This window comes from Aethalodelphis obliquidens, unplaced genomic scaffold, assembly GCF_003676395.1.
Source record: "Aethalodelphis obliquidens isolate GAN/ISIS:26980383/991018 unplaced genomic scaffold, ASM367639v1 scaffold23, whole genome shotgun sequence".
NCBI classification, from domain to species: domain Eukaryota; kingdom Metazoa; phylum Chordata; class Mammalia; order Artiodactyla; family Delphinidae; genus Aethalodelphis; species Aethalodelphis obliquidens.
In genome coordinates, this window is record NW_020837967.1 from 9,718,455 (window position 1) to 9,741,512 (window position 23,058).

Sequence of the window (23,058 nt, forward strand, 5' to 3'; positions counted from 1 at the left end):
AAGCTGTGACCTCAGACCTTTATGAAACAAGACAAGATGGAGCCAGACTCCTTTGACCTTTAGCATATTGACCTTTTCCTCATTTCCATCTGGGTTTCATCACTGCTAATTTCATTTTATATCTTGTTGCACCATCTGTCCATTGCAGAATAGGTTTCATTTGCCTGATGACAAGACAGAGCAGAAGTATTCTGACTCTCAACTATGCATTTTTTAAAGTTTAGTTCAGTATTTTTCTATATGCATTTTTCTGAGAGTCAGAGCCTGAATAGATCAGTTCAACACGTCTATGGTGTATCTGCTCTACGCAAAATACAGTATTTAGTGATTCTTGATTCTCCCCCATCTCCTGTGTGCATTTGTTGAGCCCCTGCCAGGTCTCTGCCTCTAGCCCATCTCCAGTCGTCCCTCCCATCGCCGCCAGAGGGACCCTTCTACGGCAGCGCTCTGAATGGCTTCTCGATGCCCCCAAGATAAATCCAGATTCCACAGTGTGGCGGGCTAATTAATCCTCCCAATCCAGCCCCAGACTTGGGCCCTAATCTTGTGTTTTGCCATAGAGATGATGTCACTTCTGGGAATGGGAGGCATTGGAGCAGATTTGGGGGTTCATTATGATGGGAATTGTGAAGGCTTTCCTTGGAAACCTGAGAGAGTCAACTAGAGATGAGTAAATAAGCTGCCTGAGGCAGGAAAATCTAACTGAGGGTATTAGTAAGTCCAGTCAACATGACAGTGTGACCATAGCCAATAATGGTTTGAGGACAGGGAATAGAAAAATAATTTTAAAAAAACTAATTGACTAACTTATTTATTTTTGGCTGCATTGGGTCTTCGTTGCTGCGTGCGGGCTTTCTCTAGTTGCGGCGAGCGGGGGCTACTCTTCGTTGCGGTGCGCGGGCTTCTCATTGCGGTGGCTTCTCTTGTTGCGGAACACGGGCTCTAGGCGCGCAGGCTTCAGTAGTTGTAGCATGCAGGCTCAGTAGTTGTGGCTCACCAAATTAGTTGCTCTGGGCATGTGGGATCTTCCCAGACCAGGGCTTGAACCTGTGTCCCCTGCATTGGCAGGCAGATTCTTAACCACTGCGCCACCAAGGGAAGTCCCAGAAAATAATTTTTTTTAAAAAAAATTTATCTTATTGAAGAATAGTTGATTTACAATGTTGTGTTTATTTCTGCTATACAGCAAAGCAATTCAGTTATATATTCTTTTTCATATTCTTTTCCATTATGGTTTATCACAGGATATTGAATAGAGTTCCCTGAGCCATACAGTAGGACCTTGTTGTTTAGAAAAATAATTTTTTAGTTGAATTCTGTGATGAGGATTGGCAAGACAGACATGGCAGAAAGTCAAGGAAGGCAAGCCTGGTGCGGATACTGGTGAAGCACTGCCCCGTGTGGGCAGGGTGGGCAGTACAGCTCAGGGATGAACAGTATTCACCTCAGGGATGAACCGGTGGTCAGTACCGCTCTGGTAGCCTGGCAGGCTGCTGGGAGTGGAGCTGGGGGTGCCAGCAGTCTAGGATTATAAAGCTTAGGAGGCTGCGGTCAAAAGAGTGTATTTTTGGAGTCCAGGAACATCTGGATGATGTTGGGATCAAAGGTGTCCCGTCCATGCATGTGAGTTCCTGAAGTGGAGGAGTGATTAGGGCCCAAAACGTGTATTGAGTTCAGTTCAACGTGTTCGGTGTATGATCACACTCGATATTTGGGAGAGTAGGGGCAGACGAAGAATGGTGTGAGAAAAGGCTGACATGGACCCGAGTGTGGTTAGATTGTAGGGAAGGAGAGATGAAGGTGGGAAGGTTCTAGGAGCTTTCAATGCTAGACTGAAAGTCTGAACAAAAATGGTATCGGGACAGAATGCCGGCCCACTAGCCAGGTTAGAAAAAATAATTTTAAATTTTTTCTCCAGGCCTCAGTTTTCTTATTTGTAAACCAAGGGGGTTAGAGTAGCTGATTGTCAGTTACTAAACCTTTTGTTAGAATGAACATTTAAGAGGAAGCTGGGGGTGTAGAGTAAAGCAGAGGTCAGCAGAGCTCCTTGGGTTGAAGACAGAGGCTGCTGCCGTGGGTCGGAGCTTCTCCAAGTGTAGTCCACGGACCAGCACCTCCTTCAGCTTCCCCTGGGAGCTTGTCACACGTGCACGTTCCTGGGCTCTGCCTCAGACTTACTGGATCTGAACCTCTGTGGGTGGGGCCCAGGAATCTGTATTTTAATAAGCCCTCCACGTCATGTCGAAGGATGGTCAGCTCTGGGAAGCATTGCTCCAGAGTTTAGATCATCGCTGAGGTCCTTTTTGGTCCTAAAATCCAGCAGCCTCAGTACACTCCACACAAAGCCAGGAAAGGTTCTGATCTGGGGTTTGGTAATCAAGTTGGAGTTTGTGGAAGGTTCATGTTGCAAATGAAAGGAGAAGAAGGAAAAATTGGAGAAGGCGTCCCAGTTTGAAGGACCTCACCTTGGTTCAAGTGAGGAAGATGGGACCTTAGAACAGGCAATATGAGACCGGCATCCCGGAGGAAAAACTCAGGAAATCAACCGTAGCTGACTTTGGGAGGTTATAAAACATGTGCAACGGATTGAATACGTGTGACAATCTAACTGTCCTCTGCAACAATATCACTATTGATAATATTTAGTTTATTTTTCTAGATGATCCAGTAAACCGAGTTATTCCTGTGTAGCGACAGGATGGAATTATGTTCATCTACTTCTGTTGTTTGGCTCAATGACTCCACCTAGTCCTGCTAGGTCTCCTAAAGCAGGCTTCTTTTGTGTTGCGGGGTAAACATCCTTAACTGTGTGTATTTGCACAAAGGTGCTGAAAGGAAGAATGAGGCCAGTGGCAACCTGAAGGGATAAACAGCCGCTGCATATGGAAATGGTTCTCACAGCCCTTAACTCTAGCAGCCCAGGCCCTCCAAGGGCTTTTCACTCCTCGTCCAGCCCAGGAGGGGCAGCGTCACGCCATTTTACTTTACCAGGGCATGTGGATTATCCAACCAGCATGTCTTAGTCCGTAATTAATCATTTAACTCACCAAATTTCTTGAGTGTTGATTATGTTCTGTTATTGTGTTTGGTTCTGGAAAACAAAGAAAGAATGCCCTTAGGATCCCACAGTGGAGCTGATACAAAGGAAAGGCGTACTTTTACAGTCTTGAGAAGGGGATGCAGGGACTATTGAACACAGAGAAACCACACCCAAATTGATTGTGGGTGGCTGGGCACAAAAAAGCTTGAAAGAACACCTCTTTGAAGTTGGAAAATATTTTAAATATACAGCTTTGAGAAACAGAGGGATCTATCTTTGGGAACTAAAATTAATTGAAATTATTTCTGGTTAGTTATCCACATGCAAGATCTCCAGGTTTGTTGGAGGCTAAATGAGCATTTCCTCCTTCTTGGCTCTAGAAGTTTTGCGCTAGGAGATGTGGCAACCATTTGGTATCCATTAGGTTTCTTTATAAGTTTTTTTTAATGAGGGGCATGAATATTTTGGCACATGTTTCTATGTTATCTGCTTAATATGAGCAATCATGTTGGGAAAAAAATGTTTGAGAATGTCTTGTACGTTAGGAAACTCAACTACTGAAGGTCATAGGCCAAATTATTGTATATCAAAATGCCGTAGCAACTTCAGATGGACAACTTGGCTTGTATGATCATTTCCTGTAATGATTGAGCAGGGAATTATTTGGATGACAAGCTGATTACCTTGGGAATGGAATAATTTCCCAAATTGTGGGTCAGAAGTTGACCTCCTCCATTTATTTATTTATTTATTCATTCATTCATTTATCAAACAATTGGGATCTTGCTGTGTACTCTCCATTCTACAGATCGTGTAAATGAGTGTAAAGTGACTGTAATTCTACTCAGTGTATTAATTTTCATACAAATTCTCATTGTTGCCTTATGAAGAGCTGCTCAGTTGTTCAAAATGTAACGTAGCCTGTAGTTTTTATGATCTGTTTTACAAAATGAGCTTTGAATATCTTGGAATCTTGATTCTTTTCCCGTATGTATTCTGACCTTGAAAGATCACTGTGTTTGGAAAGGATGAGGCCATGATCTCACCCACTGGAATTATTTGTAATCATTTTAGTGTTAAGGAACCACAAGCCCATCTTCAAGCTGTGTGTACAGTTTAGACCATATGAATTGAAATTGCCCCGCTTGTCAGAAATGCCCACACATGAAGTGCAGTCAGATGTATCATTTAGAAAAATATCCAGGCCAATGACTTTACATACAGAGAGAGATGCTGCAGAAAATTCTTCCAAGGGGCCCTTTTCAACTTATCCATTTTCACAATGTTCTCTCTACTCTAGCAGAACAGTACGCACCTGTTCCTGGGCTTTTGTTCAAAATAATGTTTGGGCCTGAGGGAGCTGATTTGTGGCACCAAAGGTCCTTCGATGAGCAGAGGCCCAGGACATTTCCTTAGCTCCATAACTGAAGTGAATTCCCTCCCAAGCTGAGTAAAAGAAGAAGAAAAAGCAACTTCTTCCCCCAAAGCAGGGCCAGGTGCAGCATAAATAAAGCAGCAAGTTGCTGTAAATCTTTCTTAAGATAATGGAACAATAGCTGACGTTAGGGTTATTATCACAGAGCTCAGATATGGACAGGACTTAGTGTTGCTTTTAGAAGAATTAAATTGCAGGCTGCAGACCTAAGCACAGTATGCTGTTAAAACTTTACAGATACCTGAGTGTTGCCCACAAGCAGACTTACTGGCTGAGATTGTTGATGGATGGGATAATGGAGCTTTTAATAGCTGTGTTGCTAAATCCTTTCCATCCTGGGTGGGTAGTGACTGAAAGCAGTTTAGTCCTTCAGACAGAAAATTGATCCTCCAGGATATGAATATCCTGTTCTCCCCCAAGCTTTCTTCCTAGCTGTCTGTCCTTAAACAAATTAAAAAAAAATCTGTCCCTTTCTCCATTTTCCTGCCTTGGACTTTTAACAACTCCCCTTTCCCATTTAGGTTCTTGCCTGATTTAGTAAGAGGGCCAGTCACACTGCATAGCCATCCTGCACCCCTAGACTGCCTTCCCTGGACCTGGGAAATTTGAGCAGATGATGCTTCTCTTTTTGTCTTCCTTTTTTTTTTTTGCGGTACGCGGGCCTCTCACTGTTGTGGCCTCTCCCGTTGCGGAGCACAGGCTCCGGACGCGCAGGCTCAGCGGCCATGGCTCACGGACTCCGCCGCTCTGTGGCATGTGGGATCTTCCCGGACCAGGGCACGAACCCGTATCCCCTGCATCGGCAGGCGGACTCTCAACCACTGCGCCACCAGGGAAGCTCTGTCTTCCTTTCTTTAAGACTTCAGAGGTATCTGCTGTCATTTCTTCCTAATGGGTCTCCACGCCTGGACTCAAGAAATATCTTCTTAGTTGATAGGCTTGCTGTGTGTAATGTTACTCCAGTTCAAATTGGGTGGCAATCACCTCTCTTGAAAATCCACCTGGAGGAAACCATTCTTGCAGCAAAGGGGTGCCCTTTAGTTATGGCAAGGGTGTCTCTGTGCTGCTGCAGAATAGACCCTTTTCTTGGAGTCCCATGACCCACCCTCCAAGCCAAAGCCTCCATGACCCATGGGCTGTTCTACCCACAGAACCCTCCGGTGGTGAAGTGCATGAGCCTGCCTGCCACCCAACAGTGAGGGACACTGGAGGGCTGCTCCTTTATTTTCAACCTACTTGCTGATTAAGATGGGAAAATAGATCCAAACCCTGGTTGGGAAAGATGAGAAGAAGACAAATAGTGTGTTAAGACCAAAACACATATTTATAAAATCTTGATGAGGGAAATTGGTATGTGTGGCAATTTTTCAACCATTACTCACATCATTAGTAGCAATTAAGCTTTTCAACATTCAGAACCCACAGAGTTCAATCGATAGCTGTGTAAGTATAGTGTGTGATGGGTAGAGGGGAGGGCAGGGAGGACAGGATCTAGAGACAAAAGTTAACTTTATTTGGATTAGAGGTTGGCAATAAGTTCTCTATAGAAAATCATTACCAATATTAGCAATGGCCACTTTTAAACAGAGTAAACAACTTACACTCTCAACACGATTAAGTGACTTTGTTATCAGAATGTGGAATTCATACTAGGATTGCAGTGCATTTGAATTACTAAAATAAGGACTTTAAATCTCAAGGGATATCATTGTTCTTTGTTTTATCATTATCATCATCTTCATCATAGGTTTTCATCCAAAGCACAGAAACTTCTTGTATTTTATTTTTGTTTTCCCTACATGCCCTGGACATATGTGAAAATTTGAAATTTTTTATTATTCATTATTTAAGTAGAAAACCCACCCTAAATTCTCATTCATAAGACTATTACATATATGTGTATGTGTGAATATATACACGTGCACACACACATATGCATATGTGCTCTTTTTCTTATCTATGTGAAGAAAAATTCGATTATTTAAGCAGTATTAAATATTAATAAAACTAATGAATTTTATTTCATAAGAGACACACACACTTTTATACGAAGCTCTAAAAATCTTATAATACCACCTGGTTCAAATTAGTACTGAAACTTTGTACAGTATACATTTATTTTTGTTCTTTCTTTAGTCTATTAACAGTTTGGGTTTTGTATTTTTATTTTTTGTATTGTCTATTTTTATTTTGGAAAAATAAGGATGATTTTTATTTAATGGAGAGAAATGTGTAAGGACTTAATTTAGCGAAACACTGTACAGAAGATATTTTCAATATTTTGTTCTACGTTAGTGATACCAAAACTGCGCAGCTTTCGAAGCTTTATGTAATTTTTTATATAATATAAATCGCATCTCTTCATAATCACAATAAAGACCAGTACTTTGCAGCTCATTTACAAAAGCAACCTGCATCATTTTCACTTGTGGTTTTAAACATAAGCCATGAAGACAGTCACGTATCGTGGTTCTCCGGTGTATTGTGTAAGAGATAATCATGTATATACTTCTGTCTTATAACCTCTGTCATTATTATAGCCTTGGCAACCTGGGCTATTTTTTTACTTAAAAGGTAGCTGCTTGTCACCAGTTTCATCACAAACAAGGCCGGGGTTATTTATGATTTGCACTCTCAAAGCTGAGCTATTGCCTTGCTGTCTGGCGAATCTCTGGAATCATTACAATTATGTGTTCCCTGCGTGTTTCCCTGTATAGATGTTGCTTTGTTGTTGTAGCTGCTGATGCTGTTTTATCCGAAAACATGCCCTTCTCTCTGGGGTTAAACCTGATCTCTTTCTTCATTTCTATCTTTATTTTTGTGATTTTGGACTCTAGATACATTTTTCTATTTTTGCCGTAGGGAACCACAAAACCACAGTATCTTAAAGTTGGGGCTGTCGGTGGTAAGACTGTTCCCACAATTTACGTTTTTATGAGATCTTCATTGAAATCATGAATCAGGTTATTTTTGATTCAGGCCAAGTAGAAAACTTGCCAGGACGACCTTCTCTCATTGTTCCTCTGGACGCGTCATGCACACAATCTTCCTTGAAATCTGCAGCCCAGTCAACTTTCATCCTAAAACTAAGGGTGATTCTTTCTTTCTTTTCTTTTTTTTCTTTTTTTTGGCTGCGTGGTGGCTTCGTTGCTGCACCCGGGATTTCTGGCTTTCTCTAGTTGCAGCGAACGGGAGCTACTCTTCGTTGAGGTGTGCGGGCTCTAGAGCACAGGCTCAGTAGTTGTGGCGCACGGGCTTTGTTGCTCCGCGCCATGTGGGCTCTTCCCTGACCAGGGATCGAACCTGTGTACCCTGCACTGGCAGGCAGATTCTTAACCACTGCGTCACCAGGGAAGTCCCAGTGATTCTTTCTAATAACCTACTCTTTTGCATGCTCTGAAAAGAGAAAGAGAGTAAAATATTAATAGTAAGGCTGAGGTTTGTATTTCATCAGAGTGAGCAAACAGAATGAAATATGTCAGTTTGCTGATTCCAAACTCATTCCCTCATTCTAAGTCTTCAGATCCCATGATAATTTCATTACTGGGGTTCATCCAGATCCACCAGATGTGCCACTGATAAACAGTATCAGAAAATCAGAAAACGCACAGTAGCGGAAGCAAAAGCCCTTCAACTTTTTTTTTTTTTTTTTTTCCTCCGTCAGAATCAAATTTTCAGGCCTCTGGGAGAAACACCTTTCTACAAGACCTTGCATTTTCTTTTCACAGCTCCACAAGCAGCGTGTCACAGAACGGCGGGAGCTTGAAAAGCTGGTTACTAAATCCTGCAGCAGCATGCCAGGCCTTTCAAGACTGTTTGACACATGTGTGTAGCTTAGACGGGCTGTAAAGGAAAGGAAAATGGGGTTCTTTTCGAAGGCGTATTTCCTTGCTTCACTTTCCCCGTCCAGTGGCCCTTCCGCAGGCTCCCCACCGATAATAGGTCAGCTCAGTGCTCTTCGGGGCCAGCCTCATCAAGGGTCATGGAAGAAACTGTGTGTCTGCTTAATGTTGTCGATGAACAATTGCTTCATGCTCTGTTTGTATAAGCAGAGCTCACTCGGCAATGTGTTTTCTTTGAACGGTGTTGTGGAGTGGGTCTCCGAACACACGTCTGTTCCAAGGCGTGTGGTTATAAACATCCACTAGTAGAGACCGGGGTATTGTAAAGCCTAACCTCTTCGCCCATTATTTTTGTATCGGGATATTTTTAATATGCTCGCTGATGATGTACATATGCTTTGAAATTTTGTCCTGCACATTGCCTCATCATTGCTTACCAACAAATGGGCTATGCTAGCTAGGCAGAAAGGGGACAATAGAGATTGCTTTCTTTCTCTTCACACAAAAAACCAACCAGAGGAGCCACTCTTTAAGGAACAAACCCACGTGTTATCTTACACACTCCAAACGAAGGCTGAGACTTATATGATTTCAGAAAATGATTATTGAGCCCAGGTCTCTCATTGGCTTTCAACTCTAGAAGAAAATCCATAACTTGTTTATAAGAGACAGTCTTCATTCAGAATAAGCCTATCGCACAGTGTTGCATAACACAAAGGGGGCAGAGGTCGGCGAGCACTAAAAAGGAGTACTTAAGAGTGACTGCCATTGATGCTGTGATCAACCATTGTCCGCTGTTTTGTAAAGTTAGAGGCATCGTTGTCTGTTTTGAGTGGAGCTACTTTCAAAAGGCCAGATCTCGAAGGTGAGCTGAACGCTGACGGTGAGAAACTAAAGCATCCACAGGGGCCCAGCATCATATATCACCCAATATCTGGTTTTGGTCAGTGGCAGCAATGAGCAGATGACCTGCTGACCAAAGTATTTAGCCAGAGGATGGAAAATTTCTCTGTAGCGTATAATTAACCTAGGTAAAAATGCCATATCCTCATAACTAAGGCAAAATGTGTTATTTCATAACCAATTCCAGTAGCTGTTAGCTTGCAGCTTCATTCTTCTGATAAGTGTTTCTGTTCGCATGTGGCTGCCATCCGTGGATTGGAGGATCTGTACGTGGTGAACACTGCCTAGTTTCAACTAATTTTGGTTCAAAATTTAGCTGTCATCCTTTAATAAAAGGGGAATCAGCTACATTGTATCCTACTGCTAGAGTAAAATACATAACTACCGAAAAGATTCACCAGCATGGCCAACTTCCAAGTGTGTACCCTTGGACTTTCCCACTGTTGTGAATTATTGTAGCAAATTTTTATATTTTTTGGCATTGCTTCTAGATTTCTGAGCAGCCTTACTCCCCTGTATTTGCTGTATATACAAGGGATATAAACTAGTGTCTAATGTCAGTATTTACCAAACCTCACTTAGGCAGACTAGAAAGGTGGACGTCTCAATTTTAAACCATTCTAAAGCCGTAATTAAAATTTAGGATGATGGGGTATTTGGGGCTCACGAGATCAATGAGATGCCTCCTGAGAAAATTGCACTTGATTTTTAAGAAATTCACGGAAGTTGAAAATTGTTTCTAAGTCAGTCTATGAGAATGGAAACAGTCACCGGTCCTGTGATATTCGTAATTCCTTTCTCGTGACTCGTGTTGCGTTTTCCCCCTGCAGCCCAACTCCAGACCGTCGGCGCAGAGCGGCCGGCACTCGGTGTCGGTGGAGGTGCAGATGCAGCGGCAACGGCAGGAAGAACGTGAGAGCTTCCAGCAGGCCCAGCGCCAGTACAGCTCCCTGCCCCGGTACGAGCACCCCACGCGCACCCCCCCGCGTGTCGCCATCCTCCCTGTCCTTGTCCCTTGGGAAATCCCTCCTCCCCAGTGCACTTTCTCCAATAACGAAGAACCGCACATAGATGGTGGGAATCATCGCTTACTTAGAGGCCGCCTTACCACGTGGCAGGGAGACCCGGAGGGAGGTGTTTTAGGAGATGCCCACACCTTCACCAGACAGCTCCCTCACTGGACCTGAAGTGGCTTGATCCACGAGGACTGGGCTTAGGGGTCAGACCTGGGTTCTGGTACAGTAAGTCCCCTACGTATGAACGAGTTCCGTTCTGAGAGCACGTTTGTAAGTCCAATTTGTTCATAAGTCCAACAGAGTTAGCCTAGGTACCCAACTAACACAATCAGCTACACAGTACTGCACTGTAATAGGTTTAGAATACTTTTCACACACATAATACCTAATAGACAAAAAATAAACATCTTTAATCTTACAGTATAGTACCTTGAAAAGTACAGTCGTACAGCAGCTGGCATCCAGGGGCTGGCATCGAGTGAACAGGCAAGAAGAGGTACGGACTGGAGGAGGGAGAGGAGGTGGGAGGCGGTAGAGCTGAAGGATCGTCCGCGATAGGAGACGGAGGGCGAGCTGCCATGTCCCTCACGCCTGACGCTGACGGCACAGGTTCTGGTTCCTTGCTGGAACCAGATGCAGGTTCACATCTTCGCAACTTGGAGGTTCGTATGTAGGGGACTTACCGTGTTGGTTCTGCGACCTCCCATGGGGCTGGAGACAGATTCCTCAACTGAGAAATGGAAAGAGAACTTTGCTCAGCTCAGGGGTAACTAGGATAAATGATATCTTGTAAATCTAGACTTCTCCAAAAGGATAGGGGCTAAATACTCCAGGCACTGTATCTAAGGGGGATCAGTGGTCCCAAACCTGCCTCTCTTGCCGTCCTGCCATCCTTGCTTCTGCTCAGTGTTGAACCTCGGAGAGTCCCGGGATGTCCACTTGCCTAGCTGATGGCTGAGCCAGAAGGGTTTCCCTGCTGGGCTCCCCACGTGGAGGCCCCTCTGCCCCAGGACTTCTCTGCCAAAGGCCTGAGAGCCCTCAGGTAACGGCGCCCTAAGGCATTGAAATAGCCATTTTCTGTCTAAGTATTGTAAATAATGAAAGTGTTTAAAACCATTCAGCTTTCCAAACTTCCCCAAAGAAGTCACGCCTATCATCACAATTCTTACAGGCGTTTGTACGGAACACGATTTCAAAACCAGGTGACAAAAACATTTTGGGTGGAAAACGGTCTACTTACCATGTTTATATCAAGAAGACCATTTTGAATTTGGGGGAAAAGAGTGCTGGGATGGGGCAAAGTTGACCGACTGATATGAAAGTGATCCTGCTTCTAATAAAGGGGAGTCCTTTTAGTGTTAAATAACCACCATAACCGGCCCGGGGGACTTCACTGCACTGACCCGGGTCAGCCACGCCCACGTGGTGTGAGTGCAGCTCTGTACCAGGAGGGGCACTGCCTAGTGTGGGAACTCGATCACTCAGCTGTCCTCTCTCAATCCGTAAAGCTGTGTCTCCTTTGAGTACGGAAGTATCCTTTCTTTTACATGGGAGCATAACTAACAGTTATTTAGCCCACTCTAGGCAAGAGTCATTGAAGTTTAGGTCTAGACAAGACCTTGGAGAGCACGTCTTACAAGGAAACAACTCAGAGAAATTAAGGTACGCCCCTCAAGGTCCCACACTAGTACGTAATTCCACCAGAATTCAAACCCCACCCTGCCCAGCCCCGACGCTAAACCACTATCTTGTAATGCTCATTGCCACCGAGGGCTTTGGTGCTCACTTTTGGAACGTGAGCAGATATGGACATAAAGGTCTCTGTGCTCTGCTGCCCTTAGCACTTGGGGGGAGGCCACCGCCTGAATCACCCCGGAGCATCAAATGGGCAACACTTCAAGGATTACGCAAAAAGCTTCTGCTGTGTAAGTTCCCTTCTTGCAGCCTGTCAGCTTGCCTTCCGTCAGAAAGACGAGCGTGATGATGGGGATGACCTGACATGCGTGATGTGGCCCTGCTGTCCCAGCCACGCAGTGGCCATTGTGCATCACGGCCCACGCGGATGGTGTTGTCCGTGCAGGGGCTGTGATCTTATCTTACTGGCAAAATGTTTGGCTTCTTATATTTTAGTTGTGTTTGACAGTATTTGTAAGAAATGGAGGAGAGCTCTCATAAAGTGTGTGTAAGAAGAAAGTGAGATGGGAAATGGCCAGGACTAGGGAAGGGAAGGAGGGGGGATAGGGGCGGGAGGGCCTGGTGGGAGGAGAGACTCTGGGGCCCCATCCTCGGGAAGAGGACCAGAGAGAGGCAGGTGCACCGGATTATTCCCGCTCACCTTCCAAAGTCGCTCAGTTCTCCAAACGGATCCTTTCATCCTGGTGCCCCCTCTCCATCTCCACCCCTAACCCTCTCCAGCTCTCCCCTCCCCTGGGCTTCTCTCCCTCCTCTCCCCCTGAAGCACAGGCAGAAGCACCTGGAATTCCATGGACCAGCGGCTTGCCGCTGCTGGGACTATTGCTGTCAGTTAGTGTTTCCCTAAAGAACCAGAACTTTCCCTCTGGTCATTTATAACTCCCTTACTATTAGCCATTTTATTCTGTGCGGATAGGAGAAAAGTAGAAATCTTAAAATTAAAGAGCTGTGTGAGTTAGGTGAGTGGGGCTGGTCGGCCTGTACATCACATTCACTTCTCTTAGAGTACAGTTGGGGAGTTAATTTGCATATAACTTATTGTCAGCCCTCCGTATCCATGGTTCCATCCACGACTCCTCTGTGTCCATGGATTCAAGCAACCACAGACCCTGTCGTCCTGAGGTACTTACTCTTGGAAAATATCCATGTACAAGTGGATCCGTGCAGTCGAAACCCATGCGGTTCAAGGGTCAACTGTAATTCCCCGACGTGCATCTCTGAGTGAGGGAATTAGGAATGCAGGGCCTTGCACACAGCTTGGTTCCTTGCAGGGAACCTCACTCAGCCAGAGGCTGGAGATCGGAGGCGGGGCCGTGACCCGCACGAGCTGGAGGCGAATCCCCGTTTCTGACATGTGATATTCTTCAAAGACACTTGACCTCAGCTCTTCGGATGTGGACAATTAGTGGACTTTGGTCCGAGCAAGTTGCTGCGGCATTTGATACCAAAACGATTTCACGCACACACAAAGGGTTCAGTTGCAAAGTGGAGCATAAAAGAAAACAAATGGTCGAGACTCTGTATCAGGCGCACTAGGTGAGGTGGTTTGAATTAGAGGGGTGAATACGCACCAGAGGGGTTTGTAAATTCTCACTGTGATTAAGGAAACCTATAGGCAGAATTCAGGTTGCACCGTGAAATGTCAGTAAGAAACACTGGCCAGGTGGTAACACGAGATCGGGGGAAGGGGACACAAGTGGCCACACGCTTAATTCTCAATCAGAGGAGGATTTCTTTTTTATTTTTGTATTCCTAAATTAGTTTTCTTTTTTCTGTTTTACTTTTTTTTTTAAATCCTTTTAAAAATGCCTAGCTTAGTTCCTTCGTATCCAAAAGGCAGCTCTAAATCTAGTAGAAAAGTATGTTGGGTCGTAGTCACTGATAGAAAAACATACTCAAGATTCTTTGTTGAACGCTTTTCTTTACCTTTCCTCTGCGTCTTTCCTCCTGCCATTGGTGGCTTCTTGCTCATCCACCTTGCTTCCCGGCTGTGTCTCCACGCCCTGACTCAGTCTCCCCCACAGGCCCGTTTATTACGTGTCTCGACTGCCTCTCACCTTGTCAGCTGTGGTCTGTCTTTCTTCATCCTTGCGTGTCCTCCTCAGCGCAGTGACTGACGGCTTTCCTCAGGCGCTGGGGCGTTGCTGGGTGTCCTGTACATGACAGTGGTCTTCAGCCATCATCACTAAGAGGGAGTTATTGCCACACCAGGGTCCGTGCTTTGGGTCGACTCACGAGTCTCCAGTGAGCGCATTCCAGGACCCAACAAACCTGCGTGTTGACTGTAAAGACATTCATTGGAAGGAATGATGCTTTGTTGCTCCTGTGGTTATTCGTGGCCTTTGAGCAATGCTGGGACAGTGGGAAACTTGCTTCTGATTCTAACTCTGGGACGTGTTTGTGAGTTGCTTCCCCGAATGAGGGTTCTCCAGTTAGTCTTTGGTGCCTTTCTCTGCTCCCTGATCTCTACCAACCCTTCAGACAAAGGACAGAAAGCTGAACTTTTTGTTTATTTTTTTCCCTTGGTCAGAAAGATGCTCTCCCAAACCCAGAGCCTAATTATTGGAGGCAAAGTCACTTGAAAGTCACCCAGTAGTGAACCATGTACTATATGCCACACTTTTGTGAGCATTTTACGTCTGTGATTTCATATATTTCTCCCCAGAACCCTATGAGATTAGAGATTATGCCTGTTTCACAGACGATGCACCTTGGGCCCAGGGAGGATAGCCCTCCCAGGCTCACACAGCCACACACTCAGACTCAGGGCTGGATCTGTGTCCGCGGGACGCCCAGCCTCTCTCACGCTGTGCTCCGCGCCTGCGTGCCTCATCTTCCAGGGGAGGAGACTCTCTGTCTGCTGCTTTCTTGTGTTTCTCTACAACCTGCTCATTTCTTGTCCTCTTCTTTAATCAAGAGCTTGTTGCTACGCTAGCTTCCTTTCTGAGGAAGCATGTGTGTGTGTGTGTGTATGTGTGTGTACGTGTGTCCATGCATCCATGTGTACATATCTGTGTGTATGTACTTTCCTCAAGTGTCTTACTTCGAACCTCAGGGAGGTTTTCTTCCTTCTCTCTAAACTGCTTAATTTGAAGAAAATTTTAGCTTCAAGAAATTCTTTCTCCCACATCGTCATAATTTCCATCCTGAACAAACCGTTAGTGAATTCTCAGTGTGTTTGAATACAAAAAGACTCTGTTTTCCTGGACTGATTCAAAATGCAACTTCCGGTACGTGCTTACGTGGAGCAAAGCCTCCGGCATCATGGAGTTGGAGACGGGGATGGACAGGGCTAGTGGATCCCCGTGGACCAAGGGTGAAGAAGCCTATTTCCGGTTATCCTTAAACTGATAACTAACCTGTGAGGGAATCCCACGTTGTTGCTATAACATCAGTAACAAGTTTGTTGTTAATTAAAGTTTCATGATTGATGTCAAATCCCTTGGTTTCATGCTGGCACTCTCCATCACTCATTGCTCTGAGCAGATTAATTTATGACTCTTTAAGTGAAGGTAATCAGTACTTTAGGCAAATAAACTAGTCCATCAAATATAAGGATTCTTGCCTGGGCGGACGGTACACATGGCCCGATTCCCATTAAAAGGATGGATATACTGTAGACTGTTCAGTTAATCAGAGTCATATCCAGGGAGGATTCTGGACAGTGGTTCATCTTCCTTATTGAAAATACCCTTGACTACATTTTAGGTCATATGGAAAATGGGCAGATTTTATCCCAAGCCACGGTGACAGCACTTCTGCATGTTCAGGAATGCAAATGGCTTCATTCCTGTGGGAGACCCAGTGCTGCATAGACCTTGTTTTTCCTCTTCCAGTCTTTCTGAACACTCTGTCATGTTGTGTGTGTTGATGTGAAAGGCTGAACAACACATACTGGCACCGAATGATTTTCTTATTGATAAATGGAGCAATATATTTTTTTGTTTTACGGCTCAATTCTCGCTCCTTCTCTTCCATTTTTAAGGCAAAAACATTAGGGCATGTCTTCCTTCCTGGCACAAAATTGTTTTACTTTATCATAGCCAATCGTATTGTAAATTCATAAAAGCGTCTAGAGACTTGATAGTAAATTAAAGATGTTTCAAAACAATCATGTTTCCTGAAAATGATGTGCAACTTTATTGCAGAAGGGATAAGAAGCTGAAATTTCTATAGGACTCTGATTCATTTCCCCATCCTGGGGTGACAGAAAATGAGTTGAGGAAGTTACCCTGGGCTTGGGGAAGGATACCGTGGGCAGGAAAATAGTGCTTCCTCCGCACACGTCCAGGCTCTGCAATCTTGATGAGCTTGTATTCCGAAGGGTGTCAGTTGCTGACATACAGCTCAAAAGCCGGGGCTTTAAGGGACCGCCTGTTGCATTTTTAACCCTAAAGCAGTCTAGACTTAAAGCTTTCGTAACTGAACTCAAATCGGAATCCATCACACGTACTTCATATTAGCTGGCGTCTCTGGCATGATGGTGGTAGCCGTGTAAAATATTTGTTTGGCTTGTTCAGAATTGAATTGTAATGTTGTAAAGCGAGACATTATTGCTGGCGTAGAAGCTGCCAAGTCGCTGACGCCCCTAACAGCGTTCTGCCAGTGAGTCTAAACTGCGGGAGACGCTGTCACCCTGAGCAGAACAGAGAGCACCGCCCAGACACGGGAGGAGGACCCCGTTTCTGAGTAGCCGCGGAATCTGTTAGCTGTCTCTCCTGTGTAGCCACTGTTCGTGCAGACTTGTCTCAGACTTGGACTTGCCAGGGACAGTCATGTTTTCATGCTCCCGCCCCTATCACAGTGTCTGGCACGTGACTGGAACCAAATACAGTTAAGTCCCCTACATTCGAACAAGTTCCGTTCCGAGAGCATGTTCGTACGTCCGACAAAGTTACCCTAGGTACCCAGCTCACACAGTCAGCTAGATAGTACTGTACTGTAATTGTTTTATAATACTTTCCACACAAATAATACATAAAAAAACCAACCCCCAAAATAAAGAAAACATGTTTAATCTTACAGTACAGTACTTGAAAAGTACAGTAGTACCAGCTACATCACTGCTGCTTTTACGCTTGCTTCCGGACATCCTGGGCCTGAAATGAAGGTACTGGACTACTGTACTCTACATAGTACTGTACAGTAAAGTACACAAAAGCGCAAACATTTGTAGAGGATGCACGCACATGACAATGTACGCCGGACACGTGAAGTAACGTTCCGTGATGGGACATGCGAACGCACGTTCGCATGATTGAAAGTACACACCTTGAAGGTTCGTATGTATGGGACTTCTTGTAATGTTTGTTGGGATATAGCAATGCTATTTTGGCTCAGCCCTGCCCCCTCACTCCTTCCTTCCATCTCTCTCCCTCCCCTTTTCCCAACCCTCACACTCACCTTTGGGCTTTGCTTTCTAGGCAAAGCAGGAAAAACGCCAGCTCCGTCTCCCAGGATTCTTGGGAGCAAAACTATTCCCCTGGGGAAGGCTTCCAGAGTGCCAAGGAGAACCCCAGGTATTCCAGCTACCAAGGCTCCCGGAACGGCTACCTGGGCGGGCACGGCTTCAACGCCAGGGTCATGCTGGAGACCCAGGAGCTCCTCCGCCAGGAGCAGAGGCGGAAAGAGCAGCAGATGAAGAAGCAGCCCCCTCCCCCCGAGGGGCTCAACAACTATGACTCATATAAAAAAGTCCAGGACCCCAGTCACATCCCCCCCAAGGGGCCCTTCCGGCAGGACGTCCCCCCCTCCCCTTCTCAGGTCGCCAGGCTGAACAGACTCCAGACTCCTGAGAAAGGGAGACCCTTCTATTCCTGAGAAGGAGAAGAACAGACTCTTCGTGTCATGCAATAAAGGACATTTTCCTATGAAGACTTGTATTTTGGGAGTTTTTTTGAAACCTCGGTGGTAGTATGGAATATTTCAGTTGCTGGTATTAGTGCCTTTAAGCAGTGTGGGCAATTCGATGGAAGGCCTTAATGTCTTTGCCACTGTGTCCCAAGTGTCTGTTTCATGGAAGGACTTACCGCCATCTGACAATCACCTGTTCGAGGCATCATACGCTCTGCATCTCTCAGGTACTGGGAATCTGGCCCAGCCCGGGAGACGTCGTGGCTTCGTGTTACCGCCCCCTACAGCTTGTGGCAACAGATTACCCTGAAGTCAAGGGTGACGCTGGACCCTCTTTTTTCCCTTTAAGTTTCTTAGGTGAGGTGACATCTCCATCTCTGGTGGATGAAAGTGGGTGACACACACCAGAAATTGGGACTCCGTGGTACTTCCCGGCACAGTCATTTTTAATCCTTTGTAACCAGTATGGTCTCCCTTTTCTCTCTCAGCCCCTTGCGACAAGAAAGTTCCTTCATCTAAAAGAAGCTAAGCCATATTCCAACACCGTCTGTTTATCAGGGGGGGTCCTTTTGTAACTGCCTTATAACTCAGTGTTACCAATAAAGTGATTATTCTGTCTGTGTGTATAAATACCCTTGCTCTCAGTCCTGCCCCTCACATGTGTGTTGAGTCATGGCTCTGCGTGGGGAACAGGGGAGACAGGCGTCAGCCCTGGTGGGGCAGGGGGCTGCCCACCCGCCGGCCCAGTGTGTGTCATGACACGGTGGGTGGTAGCTAAGGAAAGAAAGAATTCTCCCAGGATGAGCGTCTGGCCCAGTACATCCCAGCCATTCTTTGTAAATTAGTTTTTGTTTGATGAGGTGGCAGGAAGGGCCTAGCATGGAGCAGAGATCAGTCAGGCACTCACTTTGGGATTCCAGAACCTCACCTGCTTTCTCCGGTTTTTAAAGTCGGTCGCAATGGACGGTTGTCTGTTCATCCACCTGCTGTCTCTCTGCCTGGGGATGTCATCCAGGTTTCAAGATAATTCTGCCATGAAATAGAAAAGGTAAATAAGAAGAAAGGCTGTTCCACATGCCACAGAACATTCTGGTGTCCCCAAACAGGGAGAACAGAAGATTGCCCTGGTGTCAATACGTTAATGTACGTGCGGGTCACGAGGACCTGGGTTACTCCCATGTTCCCGTCTTCTCATTTGTTGGTCTGAACATCCTGTTGTAAACCGTGGCTGGATTGCTGAAGTGCCTGCAAATCCCGATGTGAGAAAAGCTTGAGATGAAAGCTCAGCATACTGTGTGTTAACAAAAAAGACAAAAAAAGACATGTACCGATACGCCTATTTTCTATTTTTTATTTTTACCGGCACATTGTATTTTTGTGTCCACTTCTTTTTAGAAAATATGTGAGGGGTTCATCCCCGTACCTACGTCTCTTTCGCATTTCTGTGTAATGGTTCTGTTTGTTCACGGAACATAGCGATGTTGAAATGATGTGACCAGTGTAAGCGTGGTGACCTCCGACGACAGTTGCTCTTCCTCACAGCCTCCCCTGTGCTGTGAGAAACAGCTTTCCCTGTACATATGAGACTTCTAATAAAAGGCATATTTCTTCCTGTTCTCTGTGTGTCTGTAGTATTCCTGTGAAAACTCTCCTAGCTGGGTTTTTTTAGTCTACCAACAGATGTAATTTTTTTTTCCATATTTAGAGAAAGTTGAAAGTTTCCTCATCTCTGTCTGTGCAGACACGGAAGTGGGTGATTGATTGTTTATTTGAACACCTGAGGAGAGAGGGGACAGGAAAGAGAGAAGGACCTAATAATGAGTCCACTGGAAGGCCCAGGCTGCCCGGAGTAGCCGGGAAATTCGGAATGGGAGGAACCGATACACTAGAATAAATAAAAGAATAATCATACAGAGAGCGATGTAATATTTCCGTTGTTGCCCTTTGCACTATGGACCATTTCAACAAGGCGAATGTTCTGCTTGAGTCCTGACCATGTGTACCTCGATCCCAGAGAGAAGTCCAAATTCAAGCTGACTTCCAAGCTAGCCTGGTTCTTACTTCCCAGATTACACAATGAGGCTTTGCTCCTTCTTCCAGAGGGACACTCATCAATATTTGTATGGTGCTTTGAAGGCACAAAGGGCACTAGATCCCTGGGTGGGTCGTGTGCACCATTATGGTCGTGGTCCCCACCCAAAGGGCAGGCTTTGCAAAGACCTGTCCAAAATGCCCTCCCAGGGAGGGCCGAGCATCAGCTGGTTGCCATAGCAACCCTTATCCTGCCACTAAATCCAAACTCTGTCACCTCAAGATTAGTAACGAGAGGTGTATAGCAAGCCAGGGAGATAACACGTCTTTGGTTCTTATATGCCTACAAGGTGTGGGAAAGGAGAAAAGCGAAGATGGACAGATTTGTTAATTTTCTCACTGACCAGGAGGCCCGCTGCAAATGCCAAAACTCACAGGTTATTTATCTCAACTGACAGTGAGAAGAGAGACAGTACTGAATGTTGTGGGAGCCTCAATCACAGAGGATTTGTTGATTAAAACTGACAGTTTGAGCCACACAGAGAAGAGGTGGAGAAATAGATGTGGGTCAGCACAGAAGTGAGAATATGTCCGATGAAGCAATCTTGTCTAAATGAACTGGCCTCTGCTCCAACACATCTCACAAGGACCAGAGGGAGAGTGTGTCCACAGGGAGAAGTCTCAAGTCAGGAAAGGGTGCAGGTGGCAACCCCAAGGCCCTCACACAGCTAAGGATGGAGGTGCAGTCACTCAACTGTCCCTCAGAAAACGTGGTCCCCCTGTTACCGCCTCTCTCAGGCCATTAGGACTACAGATAGTCTTATAAATATGTATATGTAACTATACATTATAAAACAACATTATATAATGTAGCAATAGTCTGTGTAACTCAAGCACCACACCCACCTCCTTTCCCTGGAGTCAGTTAGACCAAAGGCAGCTCAGAGGTGAGCGGATCCCAGGTATCTCACTAAAAGGAAGGAGAGATGGACCCGGGCTCCTCAGGTTTTCTGCTAAGGAAGTCAAATCTGTCAACTCCGAGACGGTAAACCAAATGAATTTTGTTTCATCGAGCGGGGGCCGTTGGTTTTGTTGCAAACCCTTTTTGAAAAAGGGCAGAAAATAAGCAAAGGTTGCTGACCACCACTTAGGCGGCAGTGGGCTTTGGCATGATCTGCCACCATGAGTCTGAACACGAGGCCAGAGGGAAGAAGAGACCAGGGGTCCGGAGGCTTCTCTGTCCACATCACTCACCCCAAAAGGGCACTCATCTCCTGGGCTGCTCCCCTTCTCCGATTGTTTTCATTAGGGAGTAGACGTTGTTCGTCTATACACGTGACAGGCACATGCAGCAGATGTGAAATGCGTACGTAATTCTATATTTAGCTGGTTATTTTCATGTCCCTTATTTCATTCTTAAAACCCAAGTCTTACCTCCAGTTGATACCAACCTGAGCTTAAGCAGACAGTAATTTGTTTCTGGCTCTGTTTGCTGGTCCTGGCAGAGGAAGTGACTGAGGTTCCATCACGCTTGTCCCATCGTGGATGTCCTTGTACGACATGGTGTGCTGTACATTTAAATGTCTATTTAACAATCAGTTCTTTTCTTCTTTTTTTTTTTAACAATGATTACTCTGACAATGACATGTCAGGCAAGGAGATAATCTTTTCTTACTTCAGAGACAGGATATCATCTTAATAAGGCAGCTAATAAGAATGTTCACAGGTCAGAAAGTGAGAATGATGGAGAGACTTTAATGGAAAAACCATCTTCAGCTCTGAGTAATGATTAGATCACAAAGCTGGTTGAATTAAATTGACTTTTTTTTTTAATGCAAGGAGGATGAAGGTTGTAATTCTGAGCATAAGCTTTTTTTTTTTTTTTTGAACAAGAAACATACTTTACTTCAGATTTCATAGAGAAAAGGTGGGATTATCATTGCCTTCCACACAGAAGGAGCTTATTTTCCCGTTAGACGGGTTGTTCCCTCCAAAATTCATCATCTTCCCGGTCAGCATGCATCTTCCTCTGCCTCCTTTTCCTTTTCCCTGAGCTTTCATATTCAGCAACGGAAAAATCGATGGGTGCCCTTTGTCCATAAATTTAGTTGTTTTAGATTAAACCCTATAGTGGAGAATTTGATTTTTATGAAGGATTCTATTATGAGTCAGATAAGATCAAATGTCTTTGCTAAAGAGAGTAATTGCGTTTCCTCGTGAGTTTTTTTTTTTCCTTTCTGAGTTTAAATTTCAACGATCAGTTTTTATCTCCTCATTTTTTATTTTTTAAAGCGAGTTATCGGTGCGCTGGCCTGTCACTCCCTAGATGTGTCTATTTCATTCCGGACCAGGGAGAAAAGTGCAAGAAACAAGGACCAAGGCTTCCCACTGTGAAGCTGAACACTTACTCCTCTTTCATCCTTAACATTTATTTCCTCACAGGATCAATTAAATGTGTGAAAAAAAGCGCTCTTTTGAATTGCTCAACTAACTGCTGAGTCACCTTGCACTGTCCTTGGCTTAGAAAAACCGTTTGGAGTTTGTTCCCATCTCTGCATCTGCAAAGTCTCGTGATGATCTGAGTCTCCTCCTGGGGTGTCATCAGCTCTTGGATCAGCGGCTAGAAGGTGGTGTCAGGGCAGGAGCCCTTCTCCCTTCTCTGAAGGCAAGTTGCTGCTTGCTAGGAGGCTCCTTCTGAAACTGAAGTTTGGCTTCCATGAGGGACTTTACGATGCAAATATTTTAAGTACAACTTTGAAGATTTTGCCATTAAAAACAGTCTTATGTGGCTCAGGGCCCAGCCGACTGCAAACTACAAGGGGGAAATGCCATAAATTGGTGGCAAGGGACAGGAAGGAAACAGTTCAAATTTCTAAACCAATCGTGACCTTGGTGAATGATTTGGTTTCAGGGTTCAGCTCATATCTGACTTGCTTTTTTTTTTTTTTTTTTTTTTTTTTGCGGTACACGGGCCTCTCACTGTTGTGACCTCTCCTGTTGCAGAGCACAGGCTCCGGACGCGCAGGCTCAGCGGCCATGGCTCACGGGCCCAGCCGCTCCGCGGCATGTGGGATCCTTCCGGACCGGGGCACGAACCCGTGTCCCCTGGATCGGCAGGCGGACTCTCAACCACTGCGCTACCAGGGAAGCCCTCTGACTTGCTTTTATTCAGCTCTCGTTGTCAGTGGCAACAAACTTATCACGGTTGTTTATGTTGGGATGAAATGGGAGCAAACATTAGTCTGA

General features: G+C 45.2%; 1 protein-coding gene across 17 annotated transcripts in view; it reads left to right on the plus strand.

The window, feature by feature from the left end:
* Nucleotides 1-23,058, plus strand: part of PARD3 (par-3 family cell polarity regulator) — a 673,340-nt gene that overhangs the window by 618,629 nt on the left and 31,653 nt on the right. For 10 of the 17 annotated variants that reach the window (XM_027121740.1, XM_027121747.1, XM_027121736.1 and 7 more), the window contains 2 exons: nt 10,051-10,178; nt 17,352-17,802. In XM_027121740.1, coding sequence (XP_026977541.1) covers nt 10,051-10,178; nt 17,352-17,748 — 525 coding nt within the window. In that variant the 3' untranslated portion in view covers nt 17,749-17,802. Of the gene's footprint in view, nt 1-8,203; nt 8,495-10,050; nt 10,179-17,351; nt 18,410-22,254; nt 22,280-23,058 lie in introns of those variants that run through there. The other 7 variants (XM_027121741.1, XM_027121749.1, XM_027121743.1 and 4 more) reach the window with 5 other exon arrangements.